The sequence below is a fragment of the Semicossyphus pulcher genome, unplaced genomic scaffold (assembly GCF_022749685.1).
Source record: "Semicossyphus pulcher isolate SPU_LCO1_2020_fin unplaced genomic scaffold, fSemPul1.0.p SCAF_22, whole genome shotgun sequence".
Classification (NCBI taxonomy): domain Eukaryota; kingdom Metazoa; phylum Chordata; class Actinopteri; order Labriformes; family Labridae; genus Semicossyphus; species Semicossyphus pulcher.
This window is the reverse complement of record NW_027211696.1, coordinates 13,575,011-13,600,429: the sequence shown is the minus strand read 5'-3', so window position 1 is coordinate 13,600,429 and position 25,419 is coordinate 13,575,011. Positions and strand designations below refer to the sequence as shown.

The 25,419-nt window shown below is 42.5% G+C and overlaps 1 protein-coding gene across 1 annotated transcript in view; it reads left to right on the top strand.

The window, feature by feature from the left end:
• col27a1a (collagen, type XXVII, alpha 1a) overlaps window positions 1-25,419 on the top strand; it is a 79,952-nt gene that overhangs the window by 8,657 nt on the left and 45,876 nt on the right. The window contains exons 3-7 of the mRNA XM_069673311.1: window positions 1,448-2,964; window positions 6,583-6,636; window positions 14,451-14,504; window positions 16,998-17,051; window positions 17,193-17,246. Coding sequence (XP_069529412.1) covers window positions 1,448-2,964; window positions 6,583-6,636; window positions 14,451-14,504; window positions 16,998-17,051; window positions 17,193-17,246 — 1,733 coding nt within the window. The remainder of the gene's footprint in view (window positions 1-1,447; window positions 2,965-6,582; window positions 6,637-14,450; window positions 14,505-16,997; window positions 17,052-17,192; window positions 17,247-25,419) is intronic.

Genomic DNA, 25,419 nt, shown 5'->3' with positions numbered 1-25,419 from the left:
GGATTAGTTTTTTTTAGCCTGATCGTGCGTTCCTGGTACTGGCTGCTTTGGCCTCGACTGAGCTCCCTTCACAATTACCTGCACCAGCCGTCATGTTTCCATCAGCACAGTTTGAACGCCAACTGCAAAGTCTGGGCCTCAAATGACCGTGGGGATAAAGGAGACATTAATTGACAATGGAGTCCTTGCAAAGAATATGGTGATGTGGTTAAGGAATTCTTATTAACCTGTAAGTAGCACCAAGTACGTCTAAAGCTTGTTTTAATAGCTGCTGCATCATTTAGCAGATATCAAGTCCTCAAATAGCGTAACTGGGTAGCGTGGTGCATGGGATTTAACTAATTCAAAGACAGGAAGGCGTAATTAGGCAACCATCATACATGTGGAACCATTGGTGCTTTGGTTTGGCTTTGAAACCTCAAATTATTTTGCTACCATTGGGGGCTGTTAAAATCTGACCACATTAGGCACATGACATTTTAGGGTGAGCTTCTCCTTCAAGATTTGCAGGCCTGTTTAGCAGTAAACATGCTATATTCAGAGGCCATTTGTTGTGGGTATGCTTAAAACAGTTTTATGTTATACCGCAGTCCTATGTCACAACTTGCTATATTGTAGAGGCTCTATACCACATTTGAGACAAAGACAACCGCAGCACCTTTGTGCAGCATCTAACCACTCAGAAAGTATAAACTGACCGACCAAGATCTTGATACTCCTCCTTCATCGGATTTATGTCCGTCTAGACTTTGTTTTGGCCCAAAGTTTCAGTAGACAGCCTACAGAAGCAGTTTTGTGGTTTAGAAAACCTAGTGAGTCTTTTATTCTTTGTATCCAAGCCTTTGCTACAAACATCTTTATTCCCTATCTCATCACCCTGCAGTGATTCAGCTCAATTACTTTGCTGAAAGATCAGGAAGTTATTGGAAAATTGGCTCTTACGCCAGTGCAGTCAGTCCAACCACCACCGGCAAAGACAGCTAAAATATTTTGCTGTGCAAATTCTCCCACCGAATCCAAAATGTCCTACTAACAGTTTCAAGACATCTAACAGTTCCTCTCGCATCCATATCCTCTCTGTAGCTGTATCTGCATTGTTATCAAGTGGCCATGTCTCTGGGTGTTACTACATCAACTACACTGGTACTTAGAATTCTTTCCATTTCCTGTGTTTCACTGTTGGTTAGTATGATGACTGTCTTTCAGAGGCAACATAGTTTGGACACGTGCAATGGCAAAAGTTACAGAACTTAGACAAAACAAACATAACATGATCAGAACTCTTCAAACTAAAAATACGTCTTAAATATACTTACATGGTACTAAAAAGAGTTCATAATTACAGGCTTTGATTTTCACTATTGTCTGACTGCACTGGTGTGTAACCTTCATAAACAAGACTGTCATCATTATTTACATATCTAACACCGCTCTCTCCTCTATCCAGATGTGGACATCCTCCAAAAGTTGGGGCTCAAGGGAGAGAAGCCGTCACGCTCGGTGCCAACAGGGGTCATTCCATTCAGATCGGGGATCATTCTCAACCAGCGGGCGCACATTGAATCTCCATTGCGCTCAATCTTCCCAGTGGCCATCTGGTCCAATCTGGCACTGGTCCTGAGTGTGCGCTCACACCGTGTCAACAGTGCTTTCCTCTTCACCCTGCTTTCAGGCCGCAAGAAGCTACTTCTGGGTCTGCAGCTTACTCCGGGCAATTTGGTCCTTCACACTGGACCGAACACTTCAGTGGCACTGCCCTATGAGCCCCATGATGGTCAGTGGCACCAGCTGGCGGTGGGAATTAATGGACAGAGAGTGACTCTATATGCCTCCTGCGGAGAGCAGAGTGTTCATGCAGACTTTGGGTGGGACAGTGAGGAGGGACTGGCTCCAGAGCTCCAGGGCTCCTTCCTGCTGGGGCGGACAAGCCAGCAGCAAGCCTCAGCACACTTTGAAGGAGCCATCTGCCAGTTTGACCTGGTCCCTTCTGCACAGGCAGCTCACAATTACTGCAGGTACATTAAGAAACAGTGCAGGGAAGCTGATACATACAGGCCTAACCTTCCTCCCTTGTTGCCAATCCTACCAAAAGAAACAAACATCACAGCAACAGTTGCTACCCCTAAACGTGGTGGCCCGGTAACAGCCAGAAAAACCACGGGGCTGAGCCTTGCCAGGAGTGTTGCTGCTGCTGCCTCGGCTGTCAGATATGTGGCCCCCACCCAAACAATAAAGCCCAGTTCTGGGACCCTTCCTACACCCCTGCTGGCAACTGTAATGCCAGTCACAGTCCAGCTTGGTTTGGCTTCCCCACCTCCCAATGCCAGGACTGAAACTGTCACAGCACCACTCAGGACCAGAGTACCCCCAACAAAACCACCAAACCCAAGACCCTCCACCTCTAAAGCTTTCAATCAGAAACCTTCCAAACCCACTCCCCAAAAGCCCACTCCTAATAACCCCTCCAAAAAGACAATCGCAGGAACAGACAACAAAAAGAAACCTACCATTCCAGCCACTACCAACACCAAGCCCTCCAAGACAAAGCCTGACTCTACCTTATCAGACATAGGTGCGGTCCCAAAGAAACCACAACTCACCACAGCCAAGAAAACACCCACCAAGCCTAAAGTTACTCCATCCAAAGCCACTCCGTCCAAACCCAAAGTAAATTCTGTCAAAGTCATTCCTTCAAAACCAACAATACCTAAAGTCAACCCTTCAAAACCAACAGTCTCCAAAAATACAACTGCTAAGACCTCCAAGCCAGTCTCCAAACAGGTCATCAAACCAACAAAGCAAGCAACAACCACCAAGTCTCCGATAACCCCACGACCAACCAGACCTTCGTACATCCCAGTAACACCACCTGCCACTGATGGCTTCCAGAGCTGGGACGTGCCACCAACTCAATTCTCCCTTCTGGAAGGACCTATAGGACAGAAAGGAGAAGCAGGCCCTTCGGTAAGCACCTCTTGTCTTTTAGGTTGGTTGTTGATTGTATCTGAATCTGACATTCCGTAGATCCAGTGTGCAAACGCTAAATTGAAGTATTTGGACTTCTTTTTGTCTCTGGTTCATTGCTTGGATGGGATGTCCATTGCAAGATGAACAGAACATGCAGTCTATGTCTCGGCTGTTTGCAGTTGGGGTTTGATGGGTTACATCAGCAGATTGAGTGAAGTAAGCCGCATTAGAGGCTTCCCAGTCTGTGCTTTCACTTGTAAAAGACCAGATTTAATTCCAGCGCTTTAGGGGATTGGAAATAAGAAACCACAGAGACATGTAGGTTAGTATGGCTACTATCTCCTTTCCCACGCAGGATAGAAATCCTACTTTTTCTCCCGCCTTTCCTCTTTCCTCTGTGCACTGAACCCTCCAGGCTGGGTGTGACGTGTCAGGTCTGACGCCTTGCCGTCTCTGCACAAGATTCCTCTGTCATGGAGGGCTAGTGGAGGTCTCATGGCCCTCTTTGAAAGCTAGGTCAAGGGTCAAAGCAGTCAGTAAACATCATTCAGCTTCCCAATGCAGGCACAAAGGTAGGCTAGGTCTATAGTATAGTATATCACTTTGAGAGGGAACACTGAGGCAGGCAGTCCCAGTTTCACTACTATCAATCTATCTTAATATAATCTTAATACTTGGTAGCCAATATGCAGTTCAGAACTGAGTCCAAGTTGATCGAGAAATCAACTTTGTTTGGGAGTTTTTATCATGTTTTAAGCTGCAATTGACTTCAACTCCAATGTGGCCTGAGTAATCTGACCTCAGCCTGTTCTGGGTGTGTTTGTTCTTTTATTTAAAGCTTCCCCTGTGATTGAGTCACTTTAGCGTAGTGTGTGTGCAGGGCCTGTGTGCTTGATACGTGTGCCTTGCTTATTCTTTGTAGTGGTCTGTAATTTGCCGCTCTAGATTGCAGAGCGTGGCGTGTCAAGGGTTGGCTAATTTACATCTACACTGATGTCCCCACCTGACTTGACTGTCATTACAGTGAACCGAATTACTGACATTCAGAACGCACTATCTGCAATCTCAATATGGAGTGCTGTAATCTTCAACAGAAAAATATCCTAGAAGGATGATTTATGGAAGTTATGAGGTCATTTATTTGAGGACTGTCTGACACTTTTATAGGTCCAGGTACAATGCTGAAGCCAAAAGACATTTGTCATGTTCTATCAAATATATTATAAAGCCATGCCTCTCAGTTGGTGGGACCCAAAAGTGTGTGTACTTGGAAATAAAAGTTGTGGCAAAAGGTCTATGCTGCGCTTTTATTTTGAAGGTCATGGGTTTCCTATGGCGCAGGCAGTAGTAGTGTAGTGTGTGATTTGGTAATCGGAGCTACAGTTACATTTGCGTTCTTGAAAATTGATGACAGTAGTTGCATTTATGTTGCACTTTTTAAGTTTATTTCTATTAAAATAAGTCGGCAAATTGAAGGAATTTGTGAAGAGAATATTTTTCTCTTATGCTCTGCCACTTGCTGATAATATTGGCTGACAATTATACTGTTATACTGTTTTGTTCCGTCTGAGGTCCAAACTGCACCAATCCAGTCCTTTCAGATGTGGATTGTTTACTCGGAGAATATATCAGGGATTAAACAGTCGCTTCCTGTCAAAGTACGCATGGCTGCATGCATGCTTGGATGCATGCATGTGGCCATTTGTAGACTTACATGTGCGTGTGTCTGTTTCTGTGTTGCCATGTTTTGCCTCTGGAGGTCCCAGATGAACCCAATCCAGCTTCCTTGTCAACACAGTTCAGATTTCATAAACACAAATGCCATGCTTATACTGTCCCTTACTGTTTCTCACAGCACAGTCAAACACACGCAAACTAAACACACACATTTTGACAAATATGAAAGGCAGAAGCCAAAATGCGAAAGCGTTGCATTGATCGAGGATTCAGCCAACAGCCTCGTCATTCGTCGCTCTTGCTGCCTAAAGCATTAAGAGTCTTCTTACAATAAAACCATGATTTTGACTTGTGTTTCCAGTGTGCAGACTCGGCACGCTGGCTGCCAGGAGAAACATCCAGTGCAGACACAGATATGGCACCAGTTCCTGTCTGATCTAAAGCATGTTTGGCTCTTCAATGCTGCTTTTAAAATGTCTCCCTTGTAGATCTTTGCCTCTGCACACCTGAGTTATTTATACGCTCTGAAAGTGAGAGTTTGAGTTTTAATCCAATTATTATTTAATAAGAGCTGTTCTGGCTGCGAGTTTGAAATTAATTTCAACCTGAAAAGACGTCATCTATACTTGGAATTTGCCCACTTGGGGTTTTATTCCAGTAGTTTTCAATTTTGAGTCATACATCAAATTCAAGTAATTTTTTTAAACCTGGAAACAACTGCTTTCCTAGATCACAGCAAACTCAGTTCTCAGGTGGCATGAAACATACCCTAACTTTCTCATAGGCACAGTCACTCCCCGTAACTGAAAACAGCCTTCGCCACCACACTGTGTTTGAAAAGTGGCGTTTGAAAAATGCATACTGATGTGGAAATGCCGTGAGAATGCTCCATCCCCGGCCAGAGAGAAATCAAACAAACAAATCCTCTTAGACTGACAGAAATGCGTTAGAGATGGACAGGTGCAAAGAGAGGAAGACAGTAGGGATAAACAAACAAGTGTAAGGAAGGGAGGGCCGGAGCACGCAGGGGGGTGGATGTGTGAAGACGGACAGGAGTGTGTGTTGATGTTGACAGGTCCTTAAGGCCACCATTGGGCACAACACCTGTAACAACAGGGGTGGTCTCAACCATGGAGGTCGACCCGGAAGTGACCGTGGGGGGGCCGATACTAATCTTCAGAGCGATAAAAGCCATCGCAGACAGACACGCTATAGGCAGGTAGCGGCTATAATCACATAACCTTTAGTCTTCAGGGTTTACTGTGTGTATATGAGAGGGTTGGCGCTGTTTTGAAGTTGTTTTGAACCTGTGCTTAGTCTCTTAAAGTTCACAGCCTTGTGAAAAGTGAGATGAGGAAACTACAGAAAGGGTACGCCTTTCACTGCGCTTTATGGTCGATGCTGCTGCTTTTTTTTACTAGTTTTTAATATCTATGTTATCACAGGGGTCAAATTTAACAACATAATAAAACCACTGTAATGAATTTACAGTCAAGACGGCATTTAAAAAATGCCATATGGAGGCTTGAACATACATTAACATAAGGATCCAGAGCCCTGCAGGTAGCGCTTGTTAGCCGCAGGCCTTCTGTTTTTCCTCACTTCTCCTTTCCTCCTTTTTGATTAAAAGAAAACGAATGAGCACAAGGCTGATAAAGACACACGGCGGGCATTGAGCGGCGCAAGGAAATGGCCTGTTATTTCTAGTTTCTCTACGGTTTCCTGCCGCACAGGCTCAGGACTTCCTGATGGATAAGGCTGAACTCTCATCACCTTGAGATGGAATAACAGAAAAGGTGTCACTTTTTATGCAGCCGCTGCCTGTAGAAACACACAAAGGAGACGTAATGACCTGATGGTTTAGATTGATTAGAGTGATAGAAAGAGATAGCTTAGAAGACGATTTTGAATGAATGCTCTCTCTCTCTCTCTCTCCAGGGACTGCCAGGACCTCCAGGGAAGCCGGGCCTGCCAGGCAAGAGGGGTCCACGGGTAAGTCTACTCGGTTGCTCTCAAACACACTTCCATTTGTTACATTTAGAAATAACTTTACCTGGTGTGTCCACCCCAGGGATGTTGTGTTTGTATGGTAGCATGCTAATAAGCGCATCTTTATTTAGCTCTGTGTGTATGCGTGTGTTTGTTTGTTTGTGTTTTTTTGCTACTGCTGCTGACGTACATGTTGACAGAAAGCTCAAACACAAACAGGCAGTAAATAACCGCCTTGGCAGGGTGGTGACTATGACAGGCAGACAGACAGCGACAGAGACGACTATATCTGTGTGCCCAGAAGGCAGAGTCCAGGACCATTTTTCTGCAGTTACAATAATAACCTGCCAAACCAGGCTCCCACATCACTTTAAATCCCTCCCATCACCCAGCTGACACACACACACATTCACACACACAAACTTTTCCTACGCAGGCAGATTGACCATATTCAGCACAGGGCTGCGAGCGCTGACCTCCCACCCCTAAGCATAAACAGGAAAGCTCCTATAAAGACGGCCTTTCAAAAGACTGCCTGTGCCACAGGATGCCTAATAAAAGCACTGTAAACAGACAGAGAACACATGGCTCCACTGGACTTTCTTCTCTCCTCACTGAGCTGCTGCAGCGACACTTCATAGGAATCCCATTCTGGACTAATGAAAGGCCTCTTTCTCCAAGGCAGTTAAACAGATATGGTCTCGTTCCTGGGTCTTCTTAGAGGAATTCTCTTGTGCTTCCTCTGTTTCTCTCAGTGGTGTGTTTTTAGCTAGCTAGCATTGAGGCAGGTTCTTCTACTACTTTGGTCTGAACTGAAATATCTCAAAAACTACTGGATAAATTGCCCTAATATTTTGTACAAACATGCATAACCCCCAAAGCTTTAATCTTTGTAACTTAAGTGATAATTTTACTTTTATTTCTGCTCCAACCAGCAGGTTAATATTTAGAGTTTTAAGTGAAATATTTCAACAACTTTTGGATGAATTGCCATGAAATTTATTACGAATATTCACTTTCCCCTGATGATAAAGCATATCTATCTAGTGATACCTTAAAATATTTCCCTGTGGTGCCATCACGAGGTAGCAATTTCGATTAGCTTAAAACTTCAGTTTATGGGGGTGCTGGTTTGGCTCAGTTGGTAGAGCAGGCGCCCCATATACAGAGGCTACAGTCCTCGTTGCACTGATCGCAGGTTCGACTCCCGGTCTGCCCATCATTTGGTGCATGTCGTCCCCTGCTCTCTCCTCCCAGCATTTCCTGTCTATCTTCAGCTGTCCTGTCAATTAAAGGCAAAAAAGCCCAAAAAATAATCTTTAAAAAAAACAAAAAACTTCAGTTTATGGCCTGCAAACTAATGACTTTAGCTAAGAGCTAAGTTTAGCATGCTAACATTCTAAAGTAAGTAAGAAAGCTAACAAGGTATACGTTATATCTATTAAACAGTATGTAAGCATGGAGGTTAGCATCAAGTTTAGCATGCTAACATTCTAAAGTAAGTATAAGCGCTAAAACAAGGTAAACGTTATATCTACTAAACATTAGTATGTCAGCTTGGAGGTTAGCATCAAGTTTAGCATGCTAACATTCTAAAGTACGTAACAGTGCTAACAAGGTAAATATTATATCTACTAAACATTAGTATGTCAGCTTGGAGGTTAGCATCAAGTTTAGCATGCTAACATTCTAAAGTACGTAACAGTGCTCACAAGGTAAACGTTATATCTACTAAACATTAGTATGTCAGCTTGGAGGTAAGCATCAAGTTTAGCATGCTAACATTCTAAAGTAAGTATAAGCGCTAACAAGGTAAACGTCATATCTACTAAACATTAGTATGTTAGCTTGGAGGTTAGTATCAAGTTTAGCATGCTAACATTCTAAAGTAAGTAAGAGCGCTAACAAGGTAAACATATCTACTAAACATTAGTATGTTAGCTTTGAGTTAAGCATCAAGTTTAGCATGCTAACATTCTAAAGTACGTAAGAGTGCTAACAAGGTCAACATTACATCTACTAAACATTAGTATGTTAGCTTGGAGGTTAGCATCAAGTTTAGCATGCTAACATTCTAAAGTACGTAAGAGTGCTAACAAGGTAAATGTTATATCTACTAAACATCAGCGTGTTAGCATCAAGGCTTTGGCAATTAGTGCAAAGCACTGCTGCAGCTAAGTACAGCCTCACAGAGTAGCTAGCATGGCTGTAAACTGTTACTGTTTAAAATGTCTAAATGCATCAAATATCAGTAAATAATCAATGTCCATGTGGAAACTGTACATGAAAGTATGTTTGGACGCCTGTGTTCGTGTCTTTTCATCATCTTACTGTTGGTGTCTGAGAAGCTCTTAAGCTAAACTCTCTGTGATCCCCCTCTACTATACATGTATAAGGAGGTCTTTGTCTGGCTCTAATTAAAGCTATTTAAGCCCCGGCAGCAACTCCCATCCCGTCTCGAGTAGCAGTTCCACTAATTCAGCCCCACTTAGGTGGATTTCTAATGATCCAAATCAATCTTACTAGAAATAAAACTTTAATTGGGCTTAAATTTTTGTAAAGATCTGCATGAACCTGGTCAAGCCAAGTGTTATATAAATGTAGCTCTGAGTGGAACTGTTTTTTTTGTGTGGCCAAGGAGCAGCTTTTAAATTATGCACCAAATTTAACCTGAGGAGAGTTTCTGTTTTGTAGACCAGCAAGTAATTACTCAGATTTCCTACATATTAAGAGAAAAGCAGTTAGAAATACGCACAGCTACAAGTGTTCCAGCCCACGTTAGAGGTTCAGACTCAAACTTGTCCTTGGTAAAGCCGCATGCCTGCCTCAGACCTCATTCATCAGCACTATGTATCGCCCAATCACCTCACACTGATTTACATCCTGGTGACTCAGACGTGTCTTTTGTCAACCACAGCAAACCAGCTGTTGAGCTGCCTGTGGCATTGTCAGTGGAAGTGGTCGGTTTGCAGAGCGCAAACAATGAAAACAAGCCTCTTCAATAAAAAAGCACTTGTAAAGGTCTTCGGTTTTGATGCCGCTTTAACGGGGGTCACTTGCAAACACGCCGCCAGTGTCTGCCTCTGACCTCACAGTCTTTCTGAACACACAAGTACACGTCGACGCTCACGCAGAAGTACACACACGCTACGGCGCTAATCCCACGCCGTGTCGCGCAGACATATGTGGTTGTGTTTATGGCCTCCCTATATAAAGAGTGAGACAGATTATGGAGCTTTCCTGTAAACAAAAGCATTTATCAAGTTTAATTGCTGCTGCCATGTGTGTGCAAACACTCAGCGCAGTATACACGTCTTTAAACACTTCCAAACACGCACTCGCAAACACATGCTGTCCAAATCCTCCCCTCACGGCCAGATAAGAGTGTGGTTTCAATTTGGGAAAAGAAAATCACTTGCGGATCGTTTGGAATAATTAACTCCAAACTGATTCACGCTGCAGGTTGCAGGATCACCGTTAGCATAGCATGATTTGATCGTTAGCGTCATCTTTTTATGTGGAAAACCAAATTCCAGCCACAAAGAGAGAGAGACTTTTTTTTTTTTTGCTTGACCTGCCGTAGCCTCGGATTACTGGAAGTCTGCATGATGACACACAGAGCACCATTGAGCCCACCAAGCACCACCCATGAACCTTGACCTCTGATCCCACACATGTGAGTGTGAGACGCCGTCGCGATGGCAACCGCTGTCAGTACAGAAGCCTTTGCTAGGTGTCCGTGAATAGTCAGGAGGAGCCCTGTGGTAGGAGGGTGTGAGAGGAAACGTGCGGTGGATGCATCGAGGGCGAACAGGCCTTTATCTATCTGAAGACTGGCTGCATGTATTCGTCTGGAGCCTGCTGCCTTCAAAAGGGTCTTTGTGTGAGTGGAGAAAATCTCTGCCGCCCATCTTTCCTCAAGCTTCCCCTCCGAACCCGCTCCTCTACCTCCACCTTCCTTCACCTGCACGTAAAGCTAATTCAGACTCCAGATGGACGTTTCATACAGCAGCCTGGAAAACTGCAGCCATAAAGAACTTTCAAATGAGTGAAGGTGTTGAGCTCTTTTGTGGCTGTTTTGGTAGCGCCAGGTGACAAATCGGCTTTTTAAGGGTCCATATAATCCCCAGAGTAAACTGAGTGTATGGATCTCCTCTGGAACGTTACTGTAATAACCTCTGGGATAATAAAAATCACATACCATACCTCAATTAATTATTTTTGCAATCCCCTTTGGGCACTTTTATGCTTTTTTTTTTACGACCAGGTTTTTGATGTTTGGCGTAAAGTCAGCTCCAGGTTTCCATCATTATTCTCAATCTTGTCATGGCCATTATGAGCTAATACAGTTGTTACAGTAAATGCCTGAATAATACTTTGGATTAGTTATTATTTCCTCCTCCTTATAATCTGCATGATGTATTTAGCTCTAAAAACGTCGGCTTCTGAAGCCAATAAATTAACTGGCTTTTCCCCCAGCGAGTCTTAACTCATTTGCCTTGTCTGCTTTTCTTATTAAGAAGTTTTATTGTAATTTATGTGGCATTGCAAATTCTGCACTTCTCACTCAGCGTCCTGAACCCTCAGAGGCTTCTACTGTGTGTTTCGTGTGTGTGCTGCGTGGGACCTTTTAATTATGAAGACATCCAGTGGTTTCACATGCTCTTGATCTAATGTTAGTTTATCAGACTTTGCCCCTTCGGCTCTCCTTTGGCACGGCATCATACACAATCTCTTTTATCTTTAATTTCGTGACTGTGTATACGTTTATACTGCCTTTTTTTTACAAGCTAGTGTTGAAAGTCAGACTGTGTTTACAGCACAGCCCATTAAAAGGGCCTGCTAAAATATTCTGTGTGGGAATGTAACCCTGAGAGTGACGTCAAAATCCAGATTTAAGATCCACAAGTGCATATATATTATTTCTTGGCTTTAAGTCGCACATGTGGTGGTGATATAAAATTTTCAAGGACAGATATTTATACACCGCAGAGTGGGCAGCACGCATGTTACCAGAACATGAAACATTAGGAGCCATCATATGTCTCTCAACTTAGAACCCGTTTGAGCTCGCAGGATTATTACCACAGGAACCACAGAACCGCCCTGCGTCGCTGCTCAGAGGTCCGTGGTTTTTCATTTGATAGCTCAGCTTGTGTGCGCCCCACCCTGCTCTTCTCTAATTAGACACCTGTTGCGCGAGAAGGGGACACGACATGCAAGCGAGAGCACAGCACCGAATGTGGGTGCCAGCCTGTGCCTACCAGTGTACTGCCCAAGCTGTGGTGAACCACAGGGTTAATTTTGAAGCATGTAATTCAAACATGTCTAGTTTGTTCGGGGTTATTCAGGGCACTACAGCGCTGTGTCTGGACACAGTGAGTCTCGACGAAGCACCAGCTGAAACTGAAAATAAAAGGGGAAGAGAGTGCGGGAGTAAAAGATGCAAGATCTTTAAAACTTGAGAATCTTTGGAATGAAAATTTCTCATTTGTAAAACATAACAATTTAAAAACAGATGGTCATGTTGAAGTCCTTTGTCCTTTGGAGTGCAGAAATTCCAGGTTTTCCTTGCTTCCCACACAGACTATATAAAAGGATTGGAAGTAGTCACAACCCCTTTTTTGAAGCCTTGAGTTCGGCATTTTGGTCGACGCCATCTTGTTTTTTTAAAACCAGAAGAGACAATACTTGGCATCAGGATTGTTTGTATTGCTACGTCTCCTTTCAGGTTGACAGGCAGCTGGTGTAAACATACCCTGCTTTATTGTCTACTTTATTCTAGGAACATTGTGATGTTATAAATATCTGCTTGTTTTAAGAAATACTTGTAACCACAAACTGATTAGGAAAATGTTAACCCAGGTAATGAGTCAACTGAGAAGGAGGGTCATTTTGCCATCTGGTTTTATGCAACTTGTGCAGTCTAAACCAAGTGGCTATTAGAAAGGATGCATGTTTAATGCATGGCTTTACATTTAAAATCAAGAAGCCGGAACACATCTTTTATACGGTCCAAGACAAGTTTTCCTACCAGGACAGTAACGTTTTCTGCATTATATTGTATCATATCGTAATGTATGGTATTGAACGGTACCGTACCATATGGTATCGTATCGTGTCGTACCGCACTGCACCGTGTGGTATCGTGTCGCATCGTATCGTGTCGCATCGCATCGCATCGCATCGCATCGTATCGTATCGTACCGTTCCATTCTGTATCGTATCGTACCGCACTGCACCGTGTGGTATCGTGTCGCATCGTATCGTGTCGCATCGTATCACATCGTATGGTATCGTACTGTACCGTATCGTATCATACCGTGCCGTACCGTATGGTACCGTATCGTATTGTATGGTATTGTGTCATATTGTATCGTATCGTAACGTATCATACTGTGCTGTACCGTATCGTATCGTATTGTATCGTATTATATCGTATGCTACCGTATCCTGTTGTATCATATCTTACGTTACCATATCGTATTGTATCATACTGTATCGTATGGTATTGTATGGTACCGTACCGTATCGTATGTTATTGTATGGTATCATATCTTAGCGTACTGTCCCATATTGAATCGTATCGTATTGTTCCAGTCTATGTTTTATGGACTGCTACAATACAAAAGATATTAGCACCTTTACCCACGCTTTGTAGTAACTTGTTCATTCATGCCTGTCTCAAGTGAATCAGGCATGACTGTCAAGAACCCTCTGACAGGAAGAGCCGTTACACCAAAAGGCATTTATGTTGTCATGTCTGCACCCGACCAGTATGTCTGTTTTTCTACTTTAGTCAAAGGGCTTTTTGTGGTGCTGTATAACCCAGCCCAAACCCCCAGATTACTTTTTCTTCCCTGTGGGATTATACAGAGAGCTGCCTGTCTGGATGTCTCTTTGTGTTGTTGTTGACCAGATCAGTGACATAAATGTCCCCCTGATTTGTTTTGACTCACCTCAGTCAAACTTACTGACCCGACTCATAAAGCAGTTTTTCCGCCCTCTCTGACTCGCTCGACCCTTGACACGCTACAGGGGTAGGTTAGGGGCCCGAGGGTGCTGCACCACGTGGAGGGCAGGAGTGAGGTCAGAGATCCACAGGAAAAAGCCACTCAGAGGAAGAGAACGTAGGCAGGCGGAAGGATGGATGGATGGATGGATGATGGAGACGCAGCAACAACCTTTGTGCTTCTAGAGTAGATTAATTCTCCACTTTCCGAAGGTTTTCTGTAAAAGCTTCCCGTGGGGGCTGCTGGAGATGGTTCACGTTACCAATATACCGCTACTGTAGATCTCGCTTTGTTTGCTTTCACACACACTTGTGTTCATTTCCTCTGCAACAGCCAATGTGAACAGAAACACACACCGGAGGAGGAATTCAAAATGTTATGATACGAGATGATCTGCATTACTCGTTAAGATGCTTGGCAAATGTGTGTTTGTGTGTGTGAGCGCGTGTGTGTGTGTGGGGTGGGGGGGAGCTGTTGAGTGTGAAGCAACAAGGCAGGAGGGGGCAGGAAAACCACCTCCATATGGTGAATCAGCCCCACAGAGCCCCATTTTCCATAAGCTTCTACCCCCCCAAATACCTCACCACACACACACAGCTGATGTATAGGAAAATAGGTTAAAGTAGCATGAAGGCTGAAGCTCTCCAGACAGGCTTTGCCCCCCACCGACCCTCCGACCCCCTTCTGTGCTCTCATTCACAGTAGCAAAGCCGCAGTCCGCCTCGCCTCTATCCCCATATGAAGATTGATTGAGATCTCGATCACCTTTTGATTATGTTTTGCTCTCTCTGGCTTTTTCCACAGGGCGCCCCTGGTCCCCACGGAAATCCCGGCCGATCTGGTCTACCTGGGCTCAAGGTAACTTACACACTCTTAGTCTGACTCATGATCGCATCTCTTTTCGCCAAGGGCCCGGACACAGTGTTGATTTTTCCACACGAAGCCGTTACTTGATTATGAACCTGCCTCTCGTACGAATTTAACTTTAATGATATTTTCTTGCCTAAAACATGAACAAGAATCCTGTGAGGACGTGTTACATTTTCAGTTTTTCTGCATCAGCTGGAATCCATAAAGAGCATCAAGGGTAATGGAGCTTTATGGCAGAAGAATAAGGGCCATTTAAGTTCACGACAGTGCAGCCACACCTGGAAGCTTAAGACACTGAAGAGTTGCACTGAACACATGTGCTGCTGAGATGAATATCAGGATTTCCCCTTTATACTCAAAGTTGATCGCGGTGATCAATTTAAGCTCCAAATACGCTCAAGTGTGTGCGCATGTTCACGCATTAGTATAATGTTTCAGAGCAAAATGAATGTCCGTGTGTTACCGTTGCAACTCGAGCGGAGAGTAAAGGCTAGTTGGTCACCAGGGGAGCTGACGTGATTTATCCGAGTTCCAGGCTGAGACATTACGAGTCGGAAAGTGAGAACTTGTAATAAATCTGTCTAATTTTAACGTGTGAACAGGAGGTGACCCGGCTCGAGACAAATGCTCTGCGTCCCCCTTCTGATTGTCCGGACTGATGTGTGTCTTAGCAAACACCCTTGACCTCTGCCACTGTGTTGTCAGAGTACATAGCGAGGACAGCTACCTATATTTAAGGTGCATTATAAAAATGCCTTGCATAAATGACAACCGTGCAGCTGCACACTGGCCACAAACACCCCCATCGCCACAGCCCTGACCTCCGCAGGTCACCCAAAGGGACTGTGTTTGTCCTTGTCTCCGCAAAGTAATTTATACTACTTCTTCTTGCATTCTTCAATTTTTTAAACAACCTCCCTCCCATCTTTATGTAGCTGCTTTCTGCCTATATATTGTTTACTTAAAGGAGTCGTTTACGTAATCTAAATATATAAAGCTACAGCCAGTAGCCAGGTAGCTTAACTTAGCATAAAGAGAGGAAACATTGGCAGGTTTTGTTACCTTTGGAAAGAGCCAGGCTAAGCTAAGCGGCTAACCGTCTGCTAGCTGTAGCTTCATATTTACCAAACAGATATTAAATGTCATATAATTGCTTTCTTTAAGACTTAGATAAGAAGATTGATAACAGTCTCATGCTTGTAAAGTAAATCTGGAGCTGCAGTTCCGGTAGCCTAGCTTAGCATTAAGACTGGAAACAGGGAGAAACAGCTAGCCTGGCTCTGTTGACACGTGAAAAAAAAAAATTCACTGCCTGTACCTATTACGCTCATTATGTAAGCAATAGATTGTATTTGTTTAATCGGAACAAAAACTGAAGTGTTACAGGGACAGTTTGAGGTTTTGTGTGGGACTACTTTTTGGCTGGGAGCAGCGACCTCCTTGAGTTTCTTGGAAATCACTACGCCCTGCCAACAAAGTAATTATTGAGCTTTATTGGCGCTTTAGTGGATTTATATTAGATTTTGTAAGAAAAATGATCCAAAATGTTGAACTACTCTTTTATGCACATATCATATAACCACATAAGTTGTATGTCATACCCCCACTCTCTGTAATTAGATCAAATAACAGCAAAATCAATACATACAAAAACTGGATGATGATAAAAATGGTAGGTGCAAACAAATTTTTAATACATAAATATTAATATAACATTTTAGCAGCAATAATCCAATGTAATGAGATTTTTTATTTTTATTTTCCATAAAAATAATTTAAAAAAGACAGAAGTGAGGACACTGGGTCACATGACAGGGAAAATATTGGAAAAAAATCATAAAAATATAAATGTTAAAAAAGAAAAAGAAAAAGAAAAAAAATCCAAAGTAATGAGGTGTGTCTTATTTGTCCAACTCAGTACTACATTGGACATTGATTTGAGGACACTGGGTCACATGACATGGAAGCTATTAGGGAAAAAACAAGCAAGAGTTTCTGCAGAGTAAATATTTGAATGACAACTTTAAGCCTTGAGCAGAGCAGACTTCTCCTACCTGACAGGTGTGTTGAGAGAACGGAGTGTTTGATGTCTCGGTGGTGCGCTGCAGTCTTTCCTCTTTCATCGTTAATAAATGAAACCAAGTTGTAAATAGCAGGAGGCCATGGGGAGAGAAGGAGTCAGCACTCAGTGTAATTTCCGATTCATAGCTTTGATGTGCCGAAGCCTCATTATTGTTACCTGCTGACAATGAAGCTCGGTGTGTGTGTGACTGGAGGGGGACTGAGCCCAAATAATGCGGCCAAAGAAACCATCTTTACTTTGATTGATCAGTAACTCAATCCCATTCATCACTTGCAACTTCCTATTATCTAGTGTGGGATTTATAGAGGCTAGCTTTTGTAGCCATAACTTGTTCCTAAGTCCGCATGGACGGTGCGAGCCGTTAAGACATTTAAGTGATTGTTTTCTGTTTTTATTAGGGGAGAAAAGGAGACCCTGGCATCTCACCTGGGCCATCACCTAAAGGAGAGAAGGTAATGTGTCCGTCCTTTTTTTGCAAACTTCATAAAGTTTTAACAACATCCTGTTTGGCTCACGGCACATTTATGATTGCTATTTGTGCAACCAGTAATTCTTGCATGACAAGCTTTTGATGTTCTCGCTTTGTGTTTTAGGGAGACTCAGGGATTATTGGCCCGGTTGGACTGACTGGCCAAGAGGGTCGGAAGGTAAGACCCCCAAACTTCTAACTTCAATTTCTTTCAATTAAATGAGTTAGTTTTCTTAAATTCTGGTCATAAAAGCTTCAATTTACTAACTGATTGTGAGCGAACATACTGCTTACATCTGTAAACTTAATTGTAAGACCATCGAAATGTTTGGGAAAGCCCAGAAAAGAAAGTTTGCATGAGTCATTCAAACCATTTCAGCCATTGCATTATGTCTGTTGTGATGCTCTGTGTGTGTGTGATGATCTTTGAAAGGACCCTTGTCTCTGTCTCCTTAATTCTCTCCATCACTCTGTCTCCGTTTGTTCTGTCGTCACCGATTTTCCGTCTGTGTCTGCTGGATCCAGCACAGAGGGGTCTTAATGTTGGCAGGAAGGATGTCATGATGGATAAGGGGGGAAGGTTTTGTAATCAGGGAAACAAGGATGAGGATCATGCAGTCATGCACTGAAACACAATTACCAGTGTCTTGCTGAAGTTGAGTGATTTATTAATGGTAGGGAAGGAAGAGTGGAACAGAGCTTCTGGTGGACAGGAGTGGAACAAGCAAGAGTGGAAGTCCAAGGCAGAGTTTGAATTTGGGATGTGTCCATGTTTGGGAGGTATCCGAGAGGTACTTTGCAGGGGATGTGTGAAAAAATGTAGGTGTATGTCTGTTCATTTGAGTTAATAGAAATTTAAACAACTAGTTAGTTTGCAAGTATGGTAACTGGTTAGACTGGTCTAAACAGTTAGCTGAAGGTAGCCTTTAGTTGATAACAGACAAAAGTAAAAACTAAAAAGGTCAAATAGTAGCCAAAATGGATTTACATTTTCAGTAGTAAAGTAAAGGTAGCATTTGGGTGAACAACTGAAATAGTAACTTAAAAGCAATGTAGCAACAGCTGAGAGAGCTATGAAGCTGAAAGCACTGGATAAAAAGTGAAAATAGTTATAGCTAATTGGTCAGGATAAACACTTAAAATAATCAACTAGAAGTTATGGATGAACAGTATAAATAGCGTGCTAAAAGTAGCAGATAAGCAGATTAAATAGCACTCTTAACAGTTAGCTAAAAGCAGTGGATACACATTTGAAGTAGTACACTAAACTTAATGGATACACATTTGAAATAGCTTAAAGTAACACAAGCAGGTGAAAAGGTTAAACGTAGACTTGTGGGTAAACAATCGTAAGCTAAGAGTTTAAGTTGAGATAGCTAGCATTAAATGTGTCCGGGTAAAATCCTAGCCTTGTAAACATCTCCATGTGGTGTTTTTCATGTGCTACAAGACATTTAAGGGACAACATAGGCAGTCATCTCCATGGCTGGGCCTGTCTGCTTTTTAACTGCAGTGTACCAAGGACAGGCTGAACAACACGTTTTCAGATTGGCAGGTTTGTGACGTCACAAACCTAAGGAGCCAATCCCGTTAATGGATAGGGTGACGCTATGCGTGTTAATATGTGTAACCTATGGCAACCACTTCGACAATGCACGAGCCAGCTGTAACCGTCATCGTCATTTTTGCAAACTCACTAGTGACGACTAACGTTACTACTACTAATGACTACATTTCAAGCTAGCTAAGTTTCAACAAGTTGCCACTAAACAATGGCAGAGACGTGTTTTGTTTTCAGCTGTAATTTTAACAAAGGAGAAATGTAGCACATAGTGGGCGGGGACTACGCAGATTCAAGAACCTTTAACGAGGGAGAAGCAGGAGATGCTTTGGGAGGATTTTTACAAGGTAATTAAACGTTTTCTGCAGAAACAAACATATCAGACACAATTTATTATTTCAAGCAGAGCATTTAATGTGTCTTAAGGCATGACTGGAGCTGCTCTTTAAAACAAGTTTAAGAACAAAAGAAGGTTATTAACTTATGTAATAGTGTTTTATAACATCAAGATATAAATCAGTTTAAATTAACACATTTAAAATATGACATGTGGTGTTGAAAGTACTCAAGATACTTGTTCATCTGACAGCTGTGGAAGTATGTGAGACAAAAACAATTGGGAACCACTACAATGTCGGATGTGATTAATGGAACTGTTTCCGTGAGACTTTGGCGTTCTTCAAGTTTGAACTAAAATAATCAGATTCATCTTTTCCTAAAAACAATCCCATGTAAACTGTTAGGGCACGTCTCCTGGCGGCAGCAGAAGATCTCTTAAACAGCTTTCACTCGCATTATGTAACAAACAGAACTGAACTACAATTCGGAACACAGTAGAAGAATTAGTTGAGTGATTCAATAAAGCAGGTAGGTTGTATGCATTTCAGCAGAGGTGTAAAGTGCCTTTGTATGTGTTCACTGTCGTCCCATGAGCCCTAGCGCTCTGTAAATGACTCTAGTTGGAAGGCTGCCTCAAGCTTAACATATGGCTTTTGTTAGGAGTCTGCTTTTCTTTCTGTGTGTCTCTGTGTCCATTTGTATGTCTTTGTCTCTCTCTTTCACACACACACTCAGAGTGGAAAATGTAAAGCTGGTGGAAAACATTCACAGGGCTCTTTCAAACTAAATGAGTCTTGGCAGTGATTTGATGGCCTATTGATAGTTAGACCGAGACGTGTAAATCAGAGCTGCAGGTGAGAGCGTACCAGGCCAAGAATGACAGCTTATACTACTCAGAGGTTAGCCATAAAATTATTGTTTAGCACAAAGGTAAGCTTACCTGGCAGGGACAGAGACTGAGAGTACAGATCTACAGTCCTTCTGTCTGAACTGAGCTGAGCAGTGCAGACGCTCAGGGTACATATTGCTGCTTGTAAGGAGTATTTCTGAATCACCATATTCATACAGCAACAATCTGTCACGCTCAGGGTGGGAAGTTCAAATGTTGTTATGTTTATTATACTGCTGTTTTACAGGTGTGCAATCGTATCAAAGTAGGAAATCAGACAAATTATCTGCTTTGGTTGATCAGCAACTAAAAACACAATGTATAGCAAAAATACAGAGGTACATAGGGCCATACTTCAAGACAAATATAACATATTTGATAACCCATTAGCTACCAACAGCTAAAGTTAGCATTCAAACACTTCCTAGCTAACTGTTTGATGCCGTTATACGATTGGAAAGTCGTAAATTCTTAAGTAACTTATTTAGAACTGACAGCTATGTTTCAAAAGCTAACTCAAGCATTCAAACGCTTCCTAGCTAACCGTTTGATGCCGCTATATGATTGGACTGACAGCTATGTTTAAAAAGCTAACTTTAGCATTCAAACACTTCCTAGCTAACCGTTTGATGCTGCTATGCGATTGGAAAGTCGTACATTCTAAGGTAACTTATTAGGAACTGACAGCTAACTTTAGCATTCAACCAATTCCTAGCTAACACAACTGTTAGCTAGCTATTAACGTTAGCTAACAATGTACAGCTTTCCCATCTTATTCTGTAACAGTATCAAACTGTTATGTTAGCTAGGAAGTCTTTGAATGCTAACGTTAGCTGTTTTTGGTAGCTAGTGGGTTATCAAATATGTTTTACAACGTGTTTCTCTGGATTTTCACTTTTAATTGCCTTTTCAGTTGCTGATAAATCAAGAAGCAGTGACATGAGAATTTTCCTATGTTTATACGATTGCAAACCTGAAACACAGCAGTAAAACATTTTCACAGCACTGACCCTAAGTGTGACGTCAGAGGAAAAATGGCCGCTGTGGGAATATAGTGACTCCAGATCCTTGTTTCTGGGAAGCTGTTACCATGTCAACTCCATCAACACTCACTCTGTCATCATCCCAGCATGCCTCAGGTATTTGTCAATGAACCACAGGCGTGATGACTGTAGAGGAAACTTGTGAAATTAGCTGCAAGGAGTCAGCTTCCTTTCCGTCCACAAACAGAGAAGAGCCAATTAACCCATGCTACACAATGTACGATAAACTCTCACAGGTCTCAGCAGTGCTTCACACTGTTGAACCTACATGGTGACACATTGCACCTTTATGACAGAGGTGTTAGTCAAGGTCTGTACTGTGGTAGTGCAGACTGTATAGAAAGAGGCTTTGTTTTGTTTTGTTCCTCTTCGGTCAGCTCAGGTGGAAAGTCCCAGGCGTGTCCTGTCCTCAGGCAGGTCTCTTCACTGACGCCTACTGTACGGCTAATACAATGTTGAAAGAAATGATGGTTTTCTTTGCAATTACATCGCAGTGCTAGGCCACCCTGAAACACCCATGTGCCGTTTCTTCCTCTTCATACCTCTCTATAGCTGTTTGACTTGCTCTGTCTCGCTCGCTTGGCTTGTTACTCTGAAGCTGTGGTTTAGGAAAACGGGACAACGGCAGCTTTTCCTCTGTTCTTCTCTCTATGTTTCCACCTTTCTCACACACACCCAAATACACACAACACTCACATACACACTGGCTCTTTATCAGCCTTTGCTTGACACTTCAACCGGGAATTCTGGAATTTGGCTGCTGGTTTTCCATGGAAATCTTTAATGGGGAAAGCAGCGCTGCTTTGAACGTGTGATGGAAGAGTGTGATTTTACACCGTCAGACAAGCCAAGCTTGTTCCGCTCTGCACAACATTTGTTCTACCAAGCAGAGTCTCAATGGCTTTTCAGTATGGTAGGCAAGGTCAGGGAGAGGGGATGACACACACGAGCCAAACCTCAACAAGGCCACATAACAGAACAAGCCACACGTCTCACCTTACTGCCTCCATCTTACTTTCTTCTGTGTCTATTCCCACTGCTTGTTGATCCGTCTCTTCTCTTCTTTTTGTCTTCCTTTTCGCACATCTGTCTTTCACACTACGGCTGCTCTTTTCTCCCTTGCAGCCAAAACACACTGTACAGTCATACATATAATTTCTGGTTAGCTTTCACATGTTGCAATCAGTATTTGTTAATATAAATAACTTTGTCTTGAATTGTGAGTCTTTTTAATTCACAGTTACTAATGGCTATCTCATTTTATTATGTCTTTCTGCCTTGGTAGATGTTTCCTGCATATTTTTATAGTTAAATTAATAGTTTGACAGTGTGGAAAAGGAAGTTATCTACTAGTCAGGAAGCAGTTAGCATAGCTTAGTTAAAAAAGTCTCAGCATCTGGCGGTTGTTTGCTTAGAAACAGTTTATAGTTCTCCTTAAAAACCAAAACATTTTGTTTGTGTACGGACAAAAGAAAAGAGATGCAACACGTTAGCTAGTTAGCTTTTTCAGTTTCTTGTATGTGTATTTGTAAACTTTGGAAAGACTTTATATATCCAGTTATGCTAAGCTAAGCTAAACTGCTCAAGTTCCACACCTAACAAACACTCTTAAGAGTGGTATCCATGTTCTTATTTTAGTTAAGTTAGTAAGAAAATATGTTTTCATGGAATGAAATTGACCCCGAAGCATGCTAGCAAACAACAAACAAATATTTAAGCTAGCAGAGTTTGCAATATCAATTCTGTAAAATGTTCTTGTTGTGTTAAATTGCTAAAGTTAGAACCAGCAAGATTATAAAATGTGTTCTTTTCAGCCTGGTTCTGGTGTAGTTCCTGCACAGATGCAGGTGCTGTAGCTGCTGTTAGCAAAACAGTAGGCTACCATGTAATTAGCTGTGGAAACTATGAGGCCAGGAAGTTATGATGAATAGAAGATGAAAGACTGCATTGCCCTATTGGTCAGTTAGAGAGTCAATAGGTAGCTAGACAACAGTCAACTGATCTATAAACCCTCATGCAGACTAATGTTGAGTGCTTGGTTATGAGAAGTACTTTAGTGTGTGTGTACTTTTAAATGTTTGTGCCAGTTTTTACTGCTTAGTTTAGATTGTATACAGATGATTTTTATTTCAAACTAAGTCCAAACCATAGTTCAGGAACAAACTATGAATAGGAAGTAAAAAGATTACTGTAATTTCTCTGCAGAGGTTGTACAGCGTGTTAGTCATTCTAGTTTCCTTCATTTATGTAATACAGTTAATTGCATGACATAAATCTGTCCAAAGCTTCCACAAACCTGCTCCAAACCACACTCTCCCCGTTTAGCTCCTGCCCACTGTTCAAACTAACAAATCCACATGCTCATCATCATTGTAATTACGGGAGAATTCAAATCAACCATCATCTTCTTTGCATGTCTAACCAGAAGAGCAACAAAACATGGCTCTGTCCTCCTTCGGTGCTTCTAGTTTAATGGTGATGCCGCATGCAACAAACACGCTGCTGAGATTGCGGTTGGGACTGGGATGAGATGAGGGATGTTTTCCATCGGGTAGACAACAAAATTGTCCGCTTAAGTTGTTTGTTGCAGACATCCCCATGGAGGGTTTATGTTCTGCTGTACATGCAGCACATGCATGAAGCCAGACGATTGCTCCGAGCGATCATCTGGCTCCATTCTGCTGAGGGAGTTTGGAGCGTGAGAGGTGGAAAGATGAAAGCAGAGATTAATGAGGTGAGTGGGTATATTTCTGCTACCAGGGCGCTGGCCAGTGGAGGCAGACTGTGCAACCCACATATCCATCACTTGTGGTGTACAGTTGTTAACAGACATGAGGCGTGTGCACATTTGAACACCCACAAAGTTAAGTGTGCAGAGAACGGCATGTCATCGGCAAACACAATGTGTCTTTTATTTCATTTCAGCCAACATGCGGTAAACATCCAGGCTGGGGAACTCCTCGGATTAGTGGGTATGGGATGGGTGGAAAAAAAAAAAAATTCTTCCAGGGTGCTACCGGGGAGCTGTTGTAAATGAGAAGCACTCTGGTGGGTTTATCTGATTGAACACACATGCTCGTTAAGCAAGTGGCATTGTAAACACAGGCAGCACGGTGGAAATGGCAACTCTCATTAGCAAGCTCATAATGAGTGAGATAAGGACCAGAGATGGTCTAACAGAGGAGGGGAGGCTATGGTTAATAACCAGGGTCGTATGTATGTGTGTATGTGTGTGTGTGCTTGTAGCTCGGACCTCACAGCACAGTGACACATGCAACTAAAGCCACTACACATGTTTGTACTATAAGTAAGCCATGTAATAAGAGTACATGCATCTATGTGTGATGTGCAAGTGTGTGTGTGTGTCTCTGCTTGCATGCGCATATATGTGTGTATGTTTGCATCAATGACTGCATATATAGATGGACGACGCGCCTCCATCTGCTCTTATTGTACGGGATTGATGCCAACATACCCCCCGTGACAGGCGCTGCCATCTTGCGATGGTGACGTCATTTTGGAGCTGCGCAGTAGAGATCGATGAGTGGAGCAGCTGTAGCCACTTCCGCTAACCAAAACACAGATGTGGAAACTTTAATGACTGTAGTGATTGTTTTAGTTACGTCTCCTCTCTCCGTTCCTCCTCTACTCCGCTAATCCAGAACAGATCAGCTGCAGGAGCCATATTTGTCAACAGAGCTGTCAATCATCTTTTTTCAGCAAATCAAATATCAAATCAAGCAATCAAATCAAATAACTAATTAAAAACAAACTTGTCAGAAAAATGAACACTTGGACGTAAATCAGCATGATAATAACTAGCTATAATGACAGAAACCGTGTTTGAGAAAAATGTATTTGGCATGTATTTTGATTTTATAGTTTGACTCATGTCCCATCTGTTAACATGGAGGAGGCGGGCTTTATGACCTATACTGCAGCCAGTCAGCAGGGGGCGCTCGAAGTGTTCTGGCTTCACTTTTAGGGAGCTGTCATGTCGTCCATCTTTTTATACAGTGTACGGTTTGCATACAATCAGAATTGCACAAGTGAAAGCACTAATTGAAAACAGAAATCAACTTTCTTTTGCTTATGGCACCAGATAGACATTCCGACTAAGACACATTTAGGCGTCGTAGGAAAACACAAATTCATCAACACATTATCATAACTGCCTAACAGACCATCATCATAACAGCCAAATGGAAACTTTCAGAAGGTCAGGCGCAGGCGTCCATGTGTCTGCAAGTGCATCCATCCCTGCGCTCTCCACAACACTTCTTACCAATAGAGCATTCACAAAAATATGGAAAAAAAACTCATATTTCTGCTTGTGTTGCTGTTTTATGGCTGCGGCCTGTCAGCACCTGGTGACAAATCTGTTTGTTTTACGTCTATTACTCATTTACAGTATTTTCAGCCCGGTTCCGAGCGTCTCCTCCTAGTGGCGCTTTGATGATATGCAACAGATTATTAGCTTTGTCGATACAAAGAGAATTGCATAATGTTATAGCTTTAA